General features: G+C 40.7%; 1 protein-coding gene across 1 annotated transcript in view; it reads right to left on the bottom strand.

Annotated features, from left to right (window-relative positions):
* AGBL1 (AGBL carboxypeptidase 1) overlaps nucleotides 1-20,527 on the bottom strand; it is a 69,200-nt gene that overhangs the window by 31,268 nt on the left and 17,405 nt on the right. Inside the window, exons 10-11 of the mRNA XM_066328066.1 lie at nucleotides 17,111-17,255; nucleotides 13,457-13,610 (exon numbers count right to left, since the gene is read on the bottom strand). Coding sequence (XP_066184163.1) covers nucleotides 13,457-13,610; nucleotides 17,111-17,255 — 299 coding nt within the window. The remainder of the gene's footprint in view (nucleotides 1-13,456; nucleotides 13,611-17,110; nucleotides 17,256-20,527) is intronic.

Raw genomic sequence — 20,527 nt, 5'->3', positions numbered from 1 at the left:
TGTGATGATTCCTCAATCTCAGTGCCTTCCTGTACTGTCACCCCAACAGTTCCACAGCAGAACTTGGAACTTTTTCAGCTGACCCTGCCCCAGAATCCTTCCACTGTAGCTCATTTTCTCTATACAGCCTGTACAACCCACTGCAGGAGCTCCTCTCTTAACATGCCATAAGAAACACTCCTATGAAAACCATTATATCCCAAAGCATTCGCTGCCTCTTTCGTCTCCTGCTCTGTAAACTCTGAGTGCTTTTAAAAGAAACATTTATTTATATAGAAGAAAATCCCTGTAAATCATGGTTGTGACAGCCTAATGGCTAGCATTGCAAAGATGATTTATCTTCCTGCTGTATCTAACAAAGCTTCTTATGTTAATACCTTGTTTTCAAAATATGAAGTGACTTCTAACTGATGTTTTCTAACTGCAAGAATATGCAGCTAATGAAAAATGCCTTACATCAAAAAATAACTTTCACCTGACACCCAACACTCCCATCAACCCTCCAAATCATTTCTTTCCTCTGAGGGTGCTTCCCTCATGGATGAAGAAACCAACCATTCAGTCTCATTGCCTGCTTATAATCCAAATTCATTTTAGGGTTTGCATGCATTACCTGCATGTTTTAATTTGATATATTTTATTTGATTTCTGCCTATTAAATTACATTTAAGGCAGGTTATATGGCCTCACGGGGAGCACTACCCTTTGTGCAAACAGAAATTTTTTCAGGGCTGAGGCCAATTTCACATTACGGGTTGATAGGCTGGCAAACAAGGTCATGGTGTCTGCATGGTAAGTGATGCCTCAGCTGGTGGGAGAGACTTTTGAAAAGCTAGGAGGGGGATCCTGGGAGCATTCTGATTTAAAGGGTATGATCTAGGGTACAAAATGAAGGAGCAGGCCATCACTGATGTGCCATTTCAAGTCTATTGACAGACATTCTCCATAGCTGGAGACCTTTGCCGGCACAGAGACTACAAGCCCCTCATTTTTGGTCATTCATGGTTAATAATGGCTAAAAATGGGCAGAATAGGGATAGTGGGGACACCCAGAGCCCTTCATCTGTCTCTTGCTTATTCTTTCAGCCTCTGGCCACTAGCTCTTTTTGAAACTCAATTCTCATGGGCTGAGTTGTGCCTCATGGTGACCCTCTAGCTGTTGTTTTTGTGCCCTTTCAAAACGCTTGACAGAACTGTCACAGAAGGAGCTTGGCATCTGGAAGCTGTGGCAGACACGATATGACCTGATTCATAAAACACAGTTAAACAGCTTGGGCTGCCAGAGGCCAGGATTTACAGGACTGTGCTTAAAAACGGCCCTCGACGCCTGCTCTGCTAAATGCACTTCCCTACCCCACACAATGACAATTCCCAGGTTGTGTGAGGGTGACCTGCAGCACTGTGAAGTGACAAAGCAGACAAGACACTAGAGACACTAATCTTGTTGCAGCTTACGCCGTCTGCTGCTACTCGGGACAGGAAAGGAATGATCTCAGCCCTGGCTGCACCTTTTGCTTATGGCTACAGGGGTAAGAAGAACTTAAATATGGGGGTTTTGTCAGGAATTTTTCAGAAATACCCCCAGAACAGCAAGCACAAAGGTAAAAAAATTAAGCCAGAGAGTGTTTCTGCTGCATTATCCACTACAGCCTCATTTTTACAATAAAAGCCTCTCTGCATTTTTATCTCCAGCAGGCACAGCCTGATCAGCAAGGAATTTAAGGACTTTCTGCCCTCCCATCCATTTTCTATTTTCTTCATCTCCACTTCAATCACTAGTTACAGCCTTCTGTTAGGTGCTCACCATGGGACCTAAACATCCTCTGGGAGACCTGTCAAAGTCAGAGATGCCAGTGATAATAAATTCCATCTCACTCATCTGCTCTTGAAGCACTTCATAGACTGAAGATTACATGTTTCAAGTGTGTTCCAAGTTATGAAGGTAAGGATTTACAGAAAAATCAAGTAAGTTGCCCAAGGATAAAATACAAATAAGTCAGAGCTGGAAGCTCAACAGCTGTTTCCCAAACTCCACTCAAAGAATTCTATGCCATCCACATTGACCCTAGAAGTGATTTTCTACATAATCCATTACTTCAAACCACTTCCTCCTCTTTTCATTAGCTATGAAAATGAATTGAATTGTGCACTTAGACATAATCAGTAGAGCCCTCTCTCAGTCATGTTATTTGTCCTATATCAAGAGCAGCTGTCATTTTCAATCTGGAACTCACCTATCCTTCCCAAAATTATCAAGCACACACATTTGCAGAGTGCTATGGTATTCTTTATCCATCACTATCATGTCATGTTTTCAGGCTGGGGGAAAAAGCAAAAGATGATATGAAAGTGATAAGGGAAGAATGAGAAAATAAAAGAGAATGTTGTAGTAGGTCTCTCTGGTTTTCTTAAAAAATAAAACAAAAAAAAAAAAAAAGAAAGTCCCTAAGTTTTCCACAAAACCTTCCTTATCTGTGGGCCAAGACATACCTCCAACCCCATTCTGATTTCTTCATTTATTCATCACCTCTGCCCACATTTTGTTTTTAAAAAATTTCAACATCTTCAATTTAATCTCATAATTACAAAGCACCCATGCTAAGACAGAAATATTTTCAAAAGAGTTTGTTAAACAAATTCAATGGAAAAAAACACAGTAAAATCTTACAAAAAGAATTGCCAAGTGGCAAGGAAAATTACTTTCTTTTCCCCCCCATAGCTAAGTAGCACGACAATTGCAAATGATAGAGCAAATTAAATTCTAAGCGCATTGGTGATTTGATAGATATAATTTTCCAAGTGTTACAGCCACATAATAAGTGCCCTGAAATGATACAGAAGTCCAAGTTTAGCTGTCTGGAATGCTGGTGCACTTTGCAGTATCTACCGTGTCACTTGTCAACTCGTTGATCTTATCAGCACATTTGCAGTCTGAGCAGAGCAGCTGTCTCCGCTTGGGTTTTATTTCTATTTCTGCATTAGAAACAGGTGGGCAAGCTCAGAGAGCTAACACGTTTCTTTTTGATGCAGAGATGGACAAATCCCCTCATTAACAGAACGGCCTTTTAAAAATCATTATGGGGTATTTTTAGTCCCATTTCATTTTAGTATTTCTGTATAATTGCAGCCCATTAATCACAAATACTTGTTTCCACAATCTGTCAGTTATAGGCAACAAGTAGTATCAGCCTGTGGCATCTGCAAACTACTACTTTCAACATATTGCTGGCTTATTTTACAGGGATAAGATTGGCTGCATCAGTCACACAGGAATGGATCTCATTCTCCAATTACAGAAATTAAACTCAGTTAAACAGGTCAGGCAGAAATCCACACAGACCCCCCAGCAAAATCAACTTACAGGTGGGAATTAGAAATAGCAGGTGCTCAGAATTCCAGGTACAAAACCAGGAGAAAAACAAATGCGTACCATGTATTGCAAATATGCCTCCTCACTCAATCATGCTCTTGGATAGATTAATACTAGGATCAGCACATAGAAATAGCACTTGATTAAGATCAGCACATAGAAATAGTGTTTGCTACATTTCACAAGAGTGTAGAGCCCCTCACATGGATGTGGGCAGAGTAGCTGAACAAACTATCTGCTTGAAGCTCTGGCAAATATGCACTAAAGTTGTTCCATACAATCCAAACAACTCCAGGCATTTGTAATACATGACTAGCTAGGTCAGCCTTTATCAGACAAAAATGCATAGCTTGGAACATTAAATCCAGAAATTAGATTGTTGTTTTCCAGAAAGTTTTCAAAGCCTTGAGGTATCAGCTGAATGACTTTTCTATTTTCAAGTCAGACGCAGTAGACAGTCTCTCCAAACCAGTCAGCCAAGATTTAAAAGCACCAAGAAAGTTCCCAGCTTGGAAGGATCAAGGTGAAAGCAACATGAAAGTTATAACGCCACCCACACTGTTTCCCAACAGTCTGTTAGTTCTGGGTGTTGAGGATGGGTTTGCCTGTGCAAGCTGAAGCCTATTGTTGGAGTGAGAAATTCAAGAATCATAGGATCACAAAAATTCTATGTCAGAGTAGCAGAGTTCTCTGTTAGCAGGACACACTCTGGGTTCTGTCACAGCCTAGCAGTTCTTTAACACAAACTGTGCAAGACTTGACAAACTGTCCCTGAGCTAAGTTCCCAAACTAAAAGCAATGGTTTGCTAGAAGAGTGGCAGACCCCACTTTTTGCCAAGTCTGCCCAATCTTGCCATCCAAAATAGTTTGTTTCCACAAGATTTTCAGGCAACAGAAAGCAATATGTATCTACCTCAATCTGTGCATCACCATAGCTTTTCTGGAACAGAAAAGAAAAAAAAATTGAACCAGAAACAAAAACTGCTCTCTGAGATGGCAGGAGTGGTTGTGTGGGTCTGACAGCAGCTGGTACATGTGCTACATCCCCTGGGATTTCCAGCCACAGATTACTCTTCCACAAGGCCAACCTGCCAGCTGTCCTGCTCCAGCTCTCTGATCACAGCTTGCCTAGCAGTTATCAATGAGGAGGTACAACCAAACAGAAAGGAGAACAACTGGCCACATTTCTACTGTTACAAAATGCCAATTTCTTACCTTACAGAAAGCTTGAGCCTGAGGAAATTCTTACTGATCTTTTAATTCAAGGAGCAAGAATGATCCACAGACTGCGCCACCATCCACACCTTCAGCACTACTGACCAGAAGCAAAGGTTTTAACACAGGTGTCCAGGAGAAAACCCAACTGCCCTCAAGACAGCCCACTTTGTACATCAACACGTGCTCCAGACCTTCCGCCTTGTGAAAAACAACCACCCTGCATAATAGGACAGGTGACCAACTGGGCAATATTGTGACCAGACGAAGGAACCCCTTCCTGACCTTGGCTTTTACTTGGAGACACAACCATTGACTCCTCACACCACAGTAAGCACATTGCTCCTATCAATATTCAATCTCCAGTGACAATCTGACCCTAAAATAACATCCTCCCTCTCACAGTCCATCTCTGCCACATCGAGGAGAGATTTACCTCAATCCAAATGCTTCCCTGGACTGACTTATACAGTACTACAGTGACCTTTTAGACATGGGAAATGTGCCACTCACAGAAGCACGCTGATCTGGGTTGGTGGTATGTTTTTTTGTTCGTTTTGTTGTTGTTGTTGGGGGTTTTTTTCGGTTTTTTTTGTTGTTGTTGGTTTTTTTTTTTTTTTTTTTTTTTTTTTTCTGTATTTTGAAGTTGATAATAGAAACCCAGTAGCAGTTTAATGCTTGTTCACCATTTGAGGGAGTAAGAGCTGCCTGGGGGCTCTGCTGGGCTGCATTTCAATACTTTGATTGGCCATTACAAACACAACTCCTGCAGGTTTCTCACAAACTGTTTCTGCCTAAGGGAGAGAAGATGGTTTTTCCCCCCTTCTGTTAAGACAAGAATTTGGGCAACATAGCACTCCTGAAGAAGCTGGCAGGTCCACTGCAATGAGAACTGGTCCTGGGGTGTTGTAAGACAGGCATATTCCAATCAGCTGCCTATGAATTTCCAAAGCAATGTAAGAAACCCATACAGCCAAACCATTTCCAGTTTCATTGATAATTTTCAATGCCTTGTAGCAAAAATACAAGAAGCACCACACTCCTGTGAGAAGACCCTTCTGAGGCACTTGACAAACCAATCAAGAAATAAAATAATTATGACTAAGATATGCTAATTTAGATTTTTCAAGATGTTTAATTCATTAGTGTATCAGAAAAGGCTGTTATGTTCTGGAAATCTGGAGATTGCCAGCCTTAACCACTACTGAGAGAACTATAGAATATCTTGGGTTGGAAGGGACCCACAATGATCATCAAATCCAGCTCCTGATGTTCCAGCCCAAGCCCATACCAATCAAGAAGATGTTGATAACTTACATTCCAGAAAATTCTGCCTTTAATCTTCTCTAAAAAGGAATGCAAAGGTTATAAGTCTCTTGGGGCAGAAATAAGACTGTTATAAATTAAAGAAGGAAAGGCAGCTGAACAAGTGCTGAAAAAAGTGCTACAGAATTCTCTAAGCAGAGACAGCTTAGAAAAAATACCCAAATTTCAGAAGAAATTTTATTTTAGACATGGCAGCTGAATGAAGAACACTACAAATAGTCTCATTTAAGGTGCTTATTCTGCTATCATGCTGCATCAGGCAGAGGGTGGGACAGAATGAGAGATTACCCTACTATTTACTTTCTCTCTTTGCTAAAAACACTGTGATAGTCTACTCTTCAAAGCGCAGTTTTAGCACCTTTGTTCAGTGTTTTCTGTCCATTCCTTGCTGCCTTGACTACTGGAATTCAATATATAACATGCATTTTGCCAAGCTCACAGAAGGCTGACCACAGTGTCAAAGCTGTGCTGGCAGAGTCGGCTCCACCAAACTCTGGGATTCAAAAAGCATTTGATACATCATGAAAAATACTGGCCTCAGCCTGCAGACAACCATGTGTCTGCCTCACAAATTTCATATCCCATTCCACCAGCTTCCATCTTTATGGCAGCAGGCTGGATACTCAAACAGGAGAATAGTTTTACAGAAATTTGTCTTTGCTCTTTTTGCAAGGAGCTGCCAACGCTGTTGTGACTGGGATATCAGAAAGAAAAAAGCAGAAGAGATGTTTGAAATTGAAAGACAATCTTGAAAAATTTCAGCACACACCATCAGTGTTGCATAACTGGAGAGCATTGCTTTGGCTTCAGAAGCTTGAGAAACTGTCTATTCAAGTGGAAAAAAAACCATATTCTCAATTCTGTAATTATTTAGCACTGTAGAACACATGACAATTTTATTCAGCCTTCCTTCACTGCTGCATTAAAGCAGGATAACAGTTTTCACAACAGCTGACTCTTCCTGTCACCAAAAACAAAGTGTTTGGTACAAAGTGAGAGAGAAATCAGCACCTCTGCCTGGAAGCCCTGCAAATTAGGAGAAAAATCTTCAAATCAAAAGAATACAAAGACACAAACCTCATTATTGAAGATGCAAGGATAAAGAAAAAATGTTTTTCTCCAGTTTTCTATAATAATCTCAATCAATTTCTATACACAGTAAAATCTATTCATTTTTAACCATAATCACAAATAAGGAGAAGAGATAGAGAACTGATGAAAGCAAAAAGCAGAACAGATCTGTAAATGAAACACTTGAAGGAAATGTAATGCTGGTGGAGAGTTTCTGCATAAGATTGCAATTTGGTCCACATTAAGCACCTAGAAAGCTACAAAAATAGTCTGTCAGAGGTAACATCTTCTGTTCCTATTCAGTGGAATTGACATCTAATGGGGAACCACTCAAGGAGCAGGGGCTTTCTTCAGTTCTTGGTTTCTCTCCTGAGATTATCATCAACAGCAGCAATACTTCTTTCTTCTTGTATGACATTAGCATGGTGGAAATGTCATCCTAAAAGCCTATCAGACCTTTCCACAGAAACCAGTCAGCATCCAGGCAGTTCTGGGGGTGTGGATTGGTCCCCATTTGGCAGACATATGTGACCTGAGGGTCTGTCAGCAGTGCCTGTGCTGTTTGCATGTGTGCTGGAGGGAGGATCACGTGCAGTAACAGTGAGGAGCAGATGTGCTTGCTGGTGTGAGCTGCTTCCAGCCAGCACCATGCCAGGTTAGCACTCCAGATGAATTGCTACAGGCAGCCCTTCTGCATGCTGAAAAGATCATTACCAATCAAAGCAGGTCATTCTACCTCCTTATTTCAACATTATTAGATGAGAGCTTCCTTTAAGGAGTGCAGTTTCCTTTGGGGAGGACTGACTCCAATAAGGTGTTGAACTAATTTGATCCCTGTTTCACTAGGAGATGTGCCATCCCCAGGTTTGAAAAAGTTATTCAAGAGAGCTTGAGCCTTTCATAATTAACATGCAACACTGGCTGCCACACAGGGAGCAGGCACAGTTATAATAACTCGGAGTCAATAATTCATAAACTATAATGCATTATTAATCAATTATTGAGGCCTGAATTACATTTAATGAGATTAAGCTGATTGAAGCACTAAGCTGTTTGAGTCATATTGATTTAATCAATGTGCTTAATTAAACTGTGTACATTTTCCACATGATCATTATTTCCCAGTATCCTGCATAAGTGGCCCCTGCAATTCACATCCTCTGCTGTTCTTTGCTCAGGAATTGCTCTTTGCTGCAAGCAATTTATATTTAAAGGTAAAGGGCTTGTTTCTTCCTGAAAAAAGATCAAAGTTGCAAAACAACCATCTAAATAGCTTATACATGCAAATTGAGAAATGATAGAATAGTTTTTCCCAGCAACTGTGCCTTTTTTATTCCATAGGCTTAAGATGAGACCAGGTAAAGACGCCTCATTAGTCTCACTTTATCCCTCATTCCAGCTCCAGGAGCATCTGCAGATTCAATGGTATGAGCATTCTACCATATCTATATCAAAAACATTACTCCATCCTTCTTCAGAAACCTGCCTAGACAAAAAATGTGCTTCAAAGCCCCAGGAGACAACATTTAAGATAAGCAGGTGTCATTATCTTTTTTTGACAATATTCATAATGGTTTCCTCAGCCATGCATAAAGAGGACATATTATGACAGAAGAGCAACTCAAAGTGACAGATATTACAGATGTAAATCCATTTGCTGGTGTCATTTTTGTTTAATTTCCCTCACCTCTGCCAGTAATTATCTGGGACAATTTGGGTTAACTTTAAACCACAAAATTCAGATCTATAATGCTACCCATGGCTAAAAGGACACTCATTAGGCGTGTTGACTCTGGAATACACACAACACACTGAAAAATCACTATTATTAATGGGGCTGACAACAGGACAATCAGCCATGAAGAGAGTTGTGCAATTCCTTCGGGGCTGTTAGAGTCATTACTCTGTGTTAGCACTAACCAGAATGGCACCTACACTCCATGACACCTCAGAGGTGTCCTGCCCCTTCCCTTCTCTACCTAAAGGTGAGAGCAAATCCTCCCCAACTCAGGGTTCAGCCAGGAAACACTGAAAAACGCCCACATGGCAGTGTAGAGTGTACACAGTTCTTCTCTGACCAATCATTTTGCTTTTGGTAGTTTTAATTCCACCACTCTGTTAACATTAGCAACATATCACTATCCTTTACTTTCTTAACGAGAAGACAATTTTATCATTGCCTGTGTGTCAGTGTTTAGATATTTTCCTTACACTTCTTTGAAGAGTTAATGTGTCCATTTGCTCTGTCACTTACAACAGTATCCTACTGCTTGCAGGGTCTACTCAGCTGTCTGCCAGGGAGTTTAGGGGAGTTACACACTGCACACATGCATAAATAATACTGTGAAGTAAGAGTTTGCAAACTATGACTGAGTACACATACAGGCTGCTAACACTGCCTTCACTGGGCTCTGTGTGTGTGACAAACCGAAGAAAATCAGAGCTCTGCAAACACCTATTAATTCATCAAGCAATAAGCTGGCACCAGGATTTGGAAGTTTCATCATTCTCCTTGTTTCTGCATTCATTTGAAGATGCTCTGAAAGATATTGGGAATTGCTCTCCCTTCAAAAGTCCCTTTAACTCTCATCAGGCAGACCTAACATAGCCAGAAATAATGTCCCCCACACACAGTCAGAGTGATTTTACCTTTATCACAAGATCATGGAGAATATTGCAGTTAGGACAGGTATTAAAGACATCTGCACTAGCTGGATGCCGAGTCTTCTTCATCTGGTGGCAGGAAGGGCAGGTTTAAAGTTAAACAGCAACCTCAAAAATCAAGATAGACCCTCTCAGTTTCTATTTGCTCAAGTCTGTGAAGCTGCAAAGCCCAGCAGGGACCACTGACCAGCCCCAGGTACCCACAGGCAGGGATAAAGTTTGAGTGGAGGTTGTGCTGATTGGTGCTGAGTGGTTGCATAAATGAGAGTAAAACCACAGGAAGCCAAAGAGTTCCCAGCTCACCTCTTTCTGTCTTCGTATCAATTTCAGAACTGAACATCTAATAAAAATTATTCAGTACACCACTGTCATATAAAGGGCAGGTATAAAGAGAGGAAGGAGAAAGGAGCCTAAAGTGAATATCAAAGCCTCACACAAACAAGGCATAATGAAGGAAAGAAGTAGCCCATTTTTCTTTCCTTCCGTATGGCTTGTGCTTCCTATTAAGAAGGTGCACGTTAATAAATTTAACTCAGACAAATTTAACCATCCTAGAACCACATTAATCAAAAGCCTGACAAGAGCAATCTGAAAGAGTTGAGGAAGGGAAGTAAAGCAGAGCTGACACAGAGGATGCCATGCCCTCACTCTCCCTGGGCACTTCCGATACAAAATAACTCCTTCCCACTGCACTCCCACCAGAGTGACCCTGCTGCCTTCCCAGTACTCCTCACCCACCCAATGCCTCTTTATCTGTGATGTTTCCTTATCCCTATGCGTCTATACTTGAGAAAGATGTAGACTATTCCAGTATGATCATGTGCAGGAGCTACAAATTCCTGGTGAGATTTTCACTGACGTTGCTGAAAAGAAACTCTCAAAGTACAGATTAAGACATGTAACCAAACCAGTATAAATTTGATAGGAAATCAAAGTGACTGTAGCTCATGAAAACCATACATTGTCCCGAAGCAGAAGGAAAAAAACAAGGGCAGTCCATTTTCATTCAATATCCATGTGCCAAGGTCCCCAGTGCTGGAGCTCCACGTTCCCTCTCAAGCTGAAACACCCATGCATGGAAACTGTACAAAGCCATGGGATTTATTGCTGGGAAATCCTCCACCCTTTGGTCTCTTCATATTTAGCTCTAAGTTGTTGCTCTTGTGTTTTTAGCATGGAAAACATTGACAAACAGGTCGTTCCTTCAGCCAAAACACTTCACAGAAAGATGGCTATGTCATACAAAATGAGGAAACTGAGAAGTAACTGCTGATCAAAGCCACACAAAGCAGCACAAATTAGACTAAGTGCATCCCCAAAAGCCATAATTATCCAAGCTACTCCAACAAAATAAGCACATACATGATTATTCAGATTTGCCTACAGGCATCCCCACAGCATAAAACATGGTGCGCTGCCTTGCTGTTCTTCCATTTGATAAAACAATAAATATTTTCATCACTTAAGAGTATTGGTGTTTAGTTGTACAATCTTGAAAACTTGAGTGAAACTGTGGTTACTTGACAATGTCTTTCCAAAAAAAAAATTCTTTACCAGTTGACAACTAGGGTTTTTACATGTTCTGTTTTGATTGAGTTCCATGGGCTCATGGGTAGATGTAAGTCTGGAATCTTAAGGTAGTGCAAGGCTTCAGAGGAAGGTTTTAGTGGCACAGGATTTCATGGCATTTCAGGGAGAACTACAAGCTCCCAGTGGCTTCATGTATTACCACAAGGCAGGAGATATTTATTTCTTTTGACAATAAAGAGGATTTAAGCCACATAATTGGGGTTTGAACCTAGATGCAGTATATTAAACAGTTTGAAGCATTCAGAAAAAGTATCTGTTGAAACTGTTCATAGATGCCTAATGAATCTTTCAGCAAACCTGGGCTGAATAAGCAAGCCAAGCCTTGTCTCTGCAGACAGATTAACAACCTTTGAAAACCTGCCAGGCTCTCTTCTAACACTTGCAAGAAGCAGAATATACTCAGAATGTGCTCTGAGAATATAGTGCTCCAGAAAATGGCCATACCTCCCAACCTGGTCACATTTATATCACAATACCTTATTGAAATTGTTGTGTTTATTTTTGGGTTTTTGTTTGTTTGTTTGCTTTTCTTTCCTATGGTAAAACACTCCTTCGAGAAAATCCTTTCAAAGCCAAAAGAGCAAAAGTCCAATGTTTAGGATAGTAAATCCTCATGTGACTGACTCACTCCAAGGCCTTGCTTAGATAAAGCCAAATGTTAGCTCAGCTTTGCTTTGTACCACCATTGGAAAGGACTTCTCACTTGGGCAGAAAACCTTTTTTACTTCATGCCTCTCCCAGATGGCTCCAATCCTCAAATAAAATATTCCAACTTACTTTCAGTTGCCCCCTTGATACCTTCTGCCATGAAGTGTCAGCAAAACATCTGACCAGGTGATCACCTGCCATGTGCCAAAGGTAAGTGATAACCAACCTCCCTCTCCCCAGCTCACACCCACTGGTTTTCTGTATCTTCATTACCATGGGAAAAAAAAGTGTTTAAGGGCAGGAATTATCTCTTCAAGTCAGGCATGGACAGCCACAGTTAAAGCTGTGCATGTGCATGCACATTATAAATTCCCCATGTAGCCTGTACTTGGCTATTTTGCTTTAATATTTCAACTGAGACAAACATATTCATGACATAAATTTGCTAATCCAGGGTAAAATCTGAATTTGTCATCAAGTTATTACAGTAAAAACGGTATGAGCTGTGGATGATTACACTGTAATGTCAGCATAATTGCAGTCACTCTGATCTAAACCTGGACTAAAAAGGGTTGCAATAACTTTCACCAGCTCTCATATTTCAGCTCCCTTTTAGTTTAGAAGAAATCTGCAATGAGAACTGTGGTTCATGTCACAGAATCCCTTCGGATTCTTCTAGCCTAAGATCTAAGTGAGGTAATGAAACCTTTAACATCCAAAAAGATCATAACGCAATTTAAATATCCACAAGCCTCAAAGGTCTCAACTTGTGTTATGTTTGAAGAGATTAAAAAAAAAAATCACTGTATACCTTGTTCCTGATTTCAGAAAAAAATCAAGCTACATATAAGTAGTTAATGATTTAGGCTCTAAAATCAAAGCTAACCCAATGTGATGCTAATCAGAATCTTAACACTTGTTGAGTTACAGAAACATGCATATCTTAATCTTGCTCATCAAGGCCACTGAAGGCCTAAATTTTTGGCTCTCACAGTGAAAAATAACCAGCTCTAGATATAAAATGGCAATTATAATATTTACTATTAAACAGTACATCATCAGTATGGACTCAAAAAGAATGCAAAGAGCTATATTGTGTCCAGATGGATCTATTGGGCACACTGGAGGAGCTGGAACTTCACCAGAACACTTCAATTGCTGGTCCAGCTGGGAATGAGTTATCTTGGTTTGGGGTGGGTTTTTTTTTCAAATTTAAGATTTCAAAATACATAAATAATTCTTGTAGAAAACATAAAACACAGAAAAAATCTTGTTGAATTTGTTATTTCACAGTTTTTTGCTCTAGGAGATATTTAATTTGAACTTTTCAAATGCTTTGCATCATTGAAGAGAAATTAGAAGTACAAAATGGTATCAGTTCTCCTCCCTCCTCCATGGAAACCTGTAATTTTTAAAGAGCATCATAATTGGCTATTCCTCATATTTATATTCCTTTTTCCAATATGAGAAAGACAGGAAAATCAGCATGTTCACAAAAGAGGTTGTTATTGTCACTGCTGACATGAACACAAGTCACCAGCACTGTTTTTAATGCTTCACTGGGCTACTCACAGAATTGCTCCAGGTCATCTCTGCTTTTAGACTCAGGCATGGCAGTGATTGTGAGCAATGGGCATGGATTTCCTCCTAGAGTCAGGCAGAGTGTCTGCTGCCTCCAGTAAACCTTCTTAGGGTTCCTATTTTGTTCCAGGATATCAAGATGGGACTGAAAAAGAAGCAAGGAAAGCGGATTTATAAAGGAGTTCACGGTCTATAAAACCTAATTTTATTCCAGTAGCTGTACATTATTTTTGATACTAATTTCATATCTTGCTAACTTCCCAGCTCCTCTCTTCTGCCAGTTAATATTACCACCCTTTAAGCCATTCACAATACATCCCAGTCCACTGAAGCTGCACAGAATATTTATTTTTATATCATGATCTACTTTAGGGTGTCCCTTTCTGTTGCAGAGGGGTTGGATCAGATGACCTTTAAATGTCCCTTCCAGCTCAAACTATCCTATGATTTTGCCTGAACAGTTCCTAGGTGCTTTAGTTAGCATAATGACATTTCTATGCATACATGAAATCCAGAAGAGAAGCATTTACTCTTGATATTTTAATAAGGGTTTTGTAGAAATGTGAGAAAACTCACCAATTTTGAACATTTACAGGACTGATTGCTTAGCTGTCAAGCACATGCCAGTGAAACTCAGTGACAACTCCATATCAGAGGCAGCCAAAAAGTTTATATCGAAACAACATTTTGTACTATCAGTAGTGGGGAAATTTGAAGAGTGTCTTTCCAAGAAGTTATTTAAAAAGAGAGATTTTTTTTTCTCCCCACCCCCAAAGTTTATGACAGTTTCAAACAATCCTAAAGTCCAACAGCTTCTTGAGAAATTTGAGAAAAAGAACTGGCAGCTCAGAAGAAAGACTTTTTGGAACAAATTACGATCGGCTCATTAGACACAGAGCCACTTGTCACCCACACACCAGCTGAAGTGTAGTTCTCTGTTTGCCTTGCGATGGCTGAGTGTGATTAATGCCACTGCAGGGTGTAGCTGGGTGCTGTGGAACTCCAGTTCCAGTCGGGGGGAATAGGTGCAGTGAGCACACTTGTCCTGACAATAACTAAAACATGTCAGTTCACTCGGTGACCCTCACAGGGTGATGGTTTGTCTCTGTGAGACGGGGTTAAATTTTAATCCACGTTTATGGGACACCACATTCCTTTTCCTCAAAGCTGGAGGCTCACCGTGTTCAGACTGATTTCCCAGGGTCCAAATGGAGCCAGGTAAACACAGAACTGAAATTTACAGTCAGCTATACTATAAAACAATTAAAATACAGCTCTATAAAGTAAATTCAATTATTAGATGCATTTAACAATCGCACATAGATACAGAGAACTCAATATCATAATTTACTTACATTCCTGATACCCAGTGAAACTTAATTGGGTATAGCTACCACAGAGATTTGAGCTAGATATCAAAACAATTAATATTGTGATGTAAAAAGAGATAAATTACTGTTTATAAAAGAAACTTAATTACTAATGGACAAGAAGTAATGAACTGCAGAGTGTATCCAGTTCAAATAGGATTCCGTAATATTTCCTGCAAATACGCCTATAACCATTAAATATATATGATATTTAAAAACATTTTAAAATTACTAACTCCATATACAAGTTTTCCTTCTTCCCCAAAGCACTATGTATTTAATTGAGCCTTTGGGTTCATGATTTTTAATTTATTATTGATATGTAAAACTAACACACTTCACCAGTGGACAAATACTTTAAAATGCAATCTACTGATGCACAAACCTGATTTAGTTTATTTACTGTGGAAATAAAAGTAAAATGGAGATGTATAGTGCATCACTTGACATTTTAAATTAGCCCAAGCAAAGAAGACTTTCAGAATTATTAGAAGAAGTGGTTTTGCTTTGGCTAGAGGTGGACAGGATGATCTATCAATCTTTTCCACCCATAACTTCCATTTACCAAACTTTGTGGTCCTTATTGTGTCTGAGTTCATTTAAACTTTTCCTGGGGCAAAATTCCCTTTAACTTCAATGAGCATTTTATTTGAAGAGACAGTGAAATATTTAAAGACCTGGTCCTGTAAGCTTAGGAATAACATCTTTTTCATCTCTATTCTATTCATTCAGGAGCAGGTGAGATATTCAGTGATTCCCAGAGCACACAAACTCCAAGTCTCTCTTGCTTTGTGCCAGCAGAAGATAGAAATCAATAACAGTGAAATAATGATGAGGCTCTGCATTTATGTGAAATGTATGGTGATGAATAAGTCCAACCAATTCTTCAGTATTGCATTTGTTTTTTACCCTGCAGGCTGTAGATATTTGTGCCTTCAGGGCTAAAGGTCAACTCTACCACAGGAGCATAGACCCTTCCCCACGGGATTTTAGAGTAACTGGTGAGGTGCTGATGAGGAGTGAACTGACATGTTTTGGACTGAAGGCTGGACTGGCCTTCTTCCAGATACTGGAAGCAGTTTCTTCGAATGTCTATAATGGGATGCAAAACAGTTGACAGGAGGTTTTCTGGAGTGGGAATCAACCTAAGCCTAATTCTGCTGGCATGCAGGGCAGCACAGCATCCTGGGGGGGGACACTTCCCTGGAAAACACAGCCTCCAGCACCTGGTTATGGAAAACTGATATCATTATACAAAACAGAGCGACCTCAAACTCCACCAAAGCACACCAGCATGCGTTGCCCAAAACAAAACGTGTTGATAATTGAAACTGAGGTGAGAAGGAAAGGAAATTGATCTGCTGGAACTGTGTGGTTTCATCTGCAGTAACATTGTTCTCATCTTTAGAATCAAAGCAAAGCTTCTCCCAGAACCATCATTTCTCTTCTTTCATCCTATCTCCCCTTCAGACTCTGGTCTCCCCTACATCAATTATAGAGGAAGCACACTGGATGCATTTCCCAGAAAATTCCCTTACCACCAACCCCTTTCCACAGAAAAGGCTGCAGAAAAAAAACCCTCATGCCCAGCAAAAAATCCTCAATAACTAAATTTATGCTTTGGAGTTGTATTCTTTTAGTTTCTGTAGTGACAGCACTGGTGGGAGTGCCACAAATTCCTACTGACACCCCAGCTGGCACTGAGGAAAAAGCTGGCAAAGTAGAGGAGGTCCAGCAGCCTGGTAACACTGGTGCAGCTCTGGAAGCTGGGCTGTTACCCTGTGTCAGGAGGAGGATCAGGCATCACAGCTGAGTTGTCATTAGGTTTAGCCCCCTGCTTCCCAGCCCATCAGGAGGAGGATCCTGCCACCCCAAGTGAGTGGAGACACCTTTGGTTTGTATTATGACTGCTCTAAGCACTAATGGTTTGTGCTCAGCTTATCCCATAGGGAAATTTCTTTTCTTCTACAGCGTTCTGGGCTTTACAGCGGGCAGGAGCTGCTGATGTAACAAGGCAATTTCACCCTCACAATCACAGAATGGTTTAGTGAGAAGGGACCTTAAGGATCATCTCATTCCAACCCCTCTACCATGGGGAAGGACACTTTCCCCTAGACCAGGTTGCTCAAAGCCCAACCTTACCTGACCCTGAACTCTGCCAGGGATGAGGAGGTATGAAAGCAATCCTCTGTGTCATCCCAAAAACCTACACATACCCAAGCAGCTCCAACCTGTCAGGGCCATTATCTTATCTAGGTGGACATGTCAGAATTACCATCATTGTGGAGTAGGTGTAGGGGTAGTGGTAGGCCAGGTAGCAGACATCATCTTTGTGAGGGAACTTGATGCTGAAGGTGAGGGTGTAGTAGAACCTTCCCCTCACACCTCCTCCTGCAGCTGCCCTGCAGCGGTAGTGGTTTCTGGAAGAAGAGAAAGAAGAGGAAAGTAAATGCTTTTCATTTATAGATGTGCATTTGGTGCAGCCAGGAGGAAAAAAAGCATTCAGAGAGGCATCCACACAAGAGGACACAAAGCCCAGCAGGTTCTGCCCAGTTAGGAGGCAGAACTGCACGTGGCAGTGGAGGGCACAGCCAGTCCCGTGCTGCTGAGGGATGGGAGTGCTCCCCTAGGAAAATAACATCCATTAATGCTTCGTTTTGTTAAGATGCAAATAAAGAAGCAGGCAGCTAATAGTAGCTCATATAGCAGAGTCCAGACATATTTAAACTATACATTCAGCCAAAACTGCTGTATTTCTTCAGATAGCCACATTATCTTGCTCAGAGATGCAGGTTCCTATTCACAGCCCCGAACAATGCCATGAGAAATTATTCTGCAAAAAGCCTGGAGATTTCGAAAATATGAATATCCTACCAAACCAACTATTCAGTTCCACCACAGGAAGAAAAAGAATTTTATTTCAGGAATAAAAATAAATAATAAATAGGGCATACGTAAAAATATTTCAGATAACAACAAAGGCACTTTGCTGAGTAGGAAGAAGAGGGGAGTGGGTTTGACTAGAGACTGGGCATGAAGGAGAAGTGTCACATGAAGGAGAAGTGACAGCACACATTTGCCAGTTGTGACCTACTCAAAAATTTCTTTGTATCCCTCCTTTTTGAAGACTTGAGTCTTTCCCTCTCAAGGAGAGGTGAGGACCAGTTGCTCCCTAAAAAATAGGGAGCTGAGCTTGGTTTGGAAGACAGAAGAGCCAGGAACTCTCAAGGCAGGGTAACCTCCCACAGCACCAGATCAGGGCATGCCTGGGGAGAGCAAAGGGGTCCAGATCATCAGACAAGACTGTGGTGATGAGGCAGGTCTGGGTCCAACCAGCAGGTCAGTTCATGGGTCAGGATCCAGATCAGGATGTGTTGCAAAGCAGAGATACAGCAACAGGGACACAGCAGTGACTGAGCTGAAGCCTCACTACAACAGAGCTCTGGGTGAGGCTGGTCAGCACTGGCAAGGTCTAAGAGAGCACACAAATCCTTGACACAGCCTTCAATAAAACTACAAAATCTTATAGCAAGCTCCCCAGTCTAGTGTCAGGACCTGATCTCCTGCAGAAGACTTACTCTGATGAAGAGATGACTTCAGGCTCAGTAGGAAAGTTTTCTTTCAGCAGAGATGAAGTAGCAAATCATGTACTTTAGGGAGAAGCCTCAGAGCAAATTGCATCCATAAGTACGTTTCAAACAATATTTTTCCCACATTGCACCAATTACGCTGTTGCCAAACCTTCTGATTCTGAAGGACTGTGAGGTTTCTTTGACAAATGTTATCATCAATGTTGCATTAAAGTGCAAAATAGAAGAGGCAACCAAAAGATGTAATTTCAGCTCCTGAATTTTACAATACTAGTTTATTTTGCTGCTGTTCATTTTTATTCAAAGGGGTGGAGAGAAAAGATAATTATTCTTGTCAAATTCTCCAAAATACTCAGCTCTTTTTCATAAGGGAGAGACAATACAATGCTGCCAGGTTTTCACTTGAATTCAATAGTTACGAACATGTGGGGTGAGTGACACAGACTGGATCAATAGATAGTGCAGGAACACTGAGTCACACTGGCAACCTGAAAAGCCTGTGATTTTATTCTCAGTTGAAACCTTTACCCCAACATTTCCTTTGCAAATGAAGCACCTTAATATTGGACAAAGAGACTCAGAGAAAAAAATTCAATAAACCCATAAATATAGAAACATGTACTTAGCATTTATATATGCATTTCACTGGATAGAGTGTTAAAGTCTGTGACTTTCTGAAGTCAGAACAATGACATTTAATATAGTTCCTGTTAATTTTGACAATGAAGGATTATTAAGAACCATTTCCTGCATAGTGCAGATGGAAAATTCTCATCTCCATCTATTACATTCAGCGTCACTTGGAAGGTTAGATCACGTTATTCATAAAGGGTGGTCACAAAAGTGCTGAACTCTCCCAAGTTCTCCCCTCCAAGTTCACATTTGTAGTTAGAGGTGTGGGAGGAGGCAGATCTTTGCAGGCAGATACTGCCTAAATATCTAATATAGGCATTATTCCCACTTGTCCCTAACACTCCAGACTAAAGACTCCTCCCTCTGTAGTCAGTAATTCTGCAGCCAAGTGTTCTTTCCTACCTAAAATGGCCATTTCACCCAGAGGTTTTGCAGCAGGAGACACCTCTGACCTTGACGCTCCACTGGTAGTTCAGTGTCTACACTGCTGCCTGCTCAGATGTGATCCAAGGGCAGGGAGGCACAGCTCCCACAGCACTGCCCAGCAGCACATTTCATCCTTGCTCCAAGCCTCTCTGCTGTTCCACCTAACTACCCACCCAGAAAAGACATTTCCAGGCTTTTGAATCACTTCTTGACATCTGTTTGAATGTGTAACAAGTTATCTGGCAGTAACAGGAAGCTTACAGGTGGCTTTGGGCGGCTTCAACATTCTTCACTCTTGCATTAAAAAGAAAAACCCCCTGTGTGTAAGCAGTGTAAATGATCATGTACTTTTACTGTATATAATCCGGTCTCCTCACAATCCATCATATAAAGCAGTAGCTCGGAATATTTTTAAAAGAAACTCAAAAAAAAAAAAACATTTTTCCTCTGTGCCTCCCTCTCCTCCTACTGCTGTCAAGCCAAAATAGCTCTATTGCTTCCTTTTCCCTCCATCAGATTGATGTTTTTTAGTTCCTCACCACTTTTTCATCACAACACCCTACCATATCAGCATGAAGCCTAAAGTAACAAGAAAGGAAAAGGAAAGGAATAAAAGACTGTGGCAACATCTGGTCCCCACTACCTTATTTGTCTTCTCTTTCTAAAACAGGTTGAAAGTCTCTCATGCTTTCTAGAGGCCAACACACTGGTTATTGGAAGGGAAAAAAAAGAGACCAAAGTATAATTCTCTCAATGACCATGCCAACTGTATCTGCTGTGACTTTCAGTCACTCTGTAGTAGTGAAATTGCTTTGCTTGCTGCCCTCCTTCAGAAAAAAATGCACAAGTATTATATTTCCAGCATAGCAGTGATGGGAAGTTAATTAATAATAATTATAATACTATTTATCTTTTACTCTGCAAGATCATTTTTGAGCCTAAAAACATCTTTGCAGACACTATCTGATTAAAATATGCTTCCCTATTTATCTATCCCATTCTTTGGGTGGCAGATAAGTGTCTCTAATTTTCTGCCCTTTGTG

Source organism: Sylvia atricapilla, chromosome 13 (genome assembly GCF_009819655.1).
Source record: "Sylvia atricapilla isolate bSylAtr1 chromosome 13, bSylAtr1.pri, whole genome shotgun sequence".
Taxonomy (NCBI): Eukaryota; Metazoa; Chordata; class Aves; order Passeriformes; family Sylviidae; genus Sylvia; species Sylvia atricapilla.
This window is presented reverse-complemented; position numbering and strand designations above follow the sequence as displayed.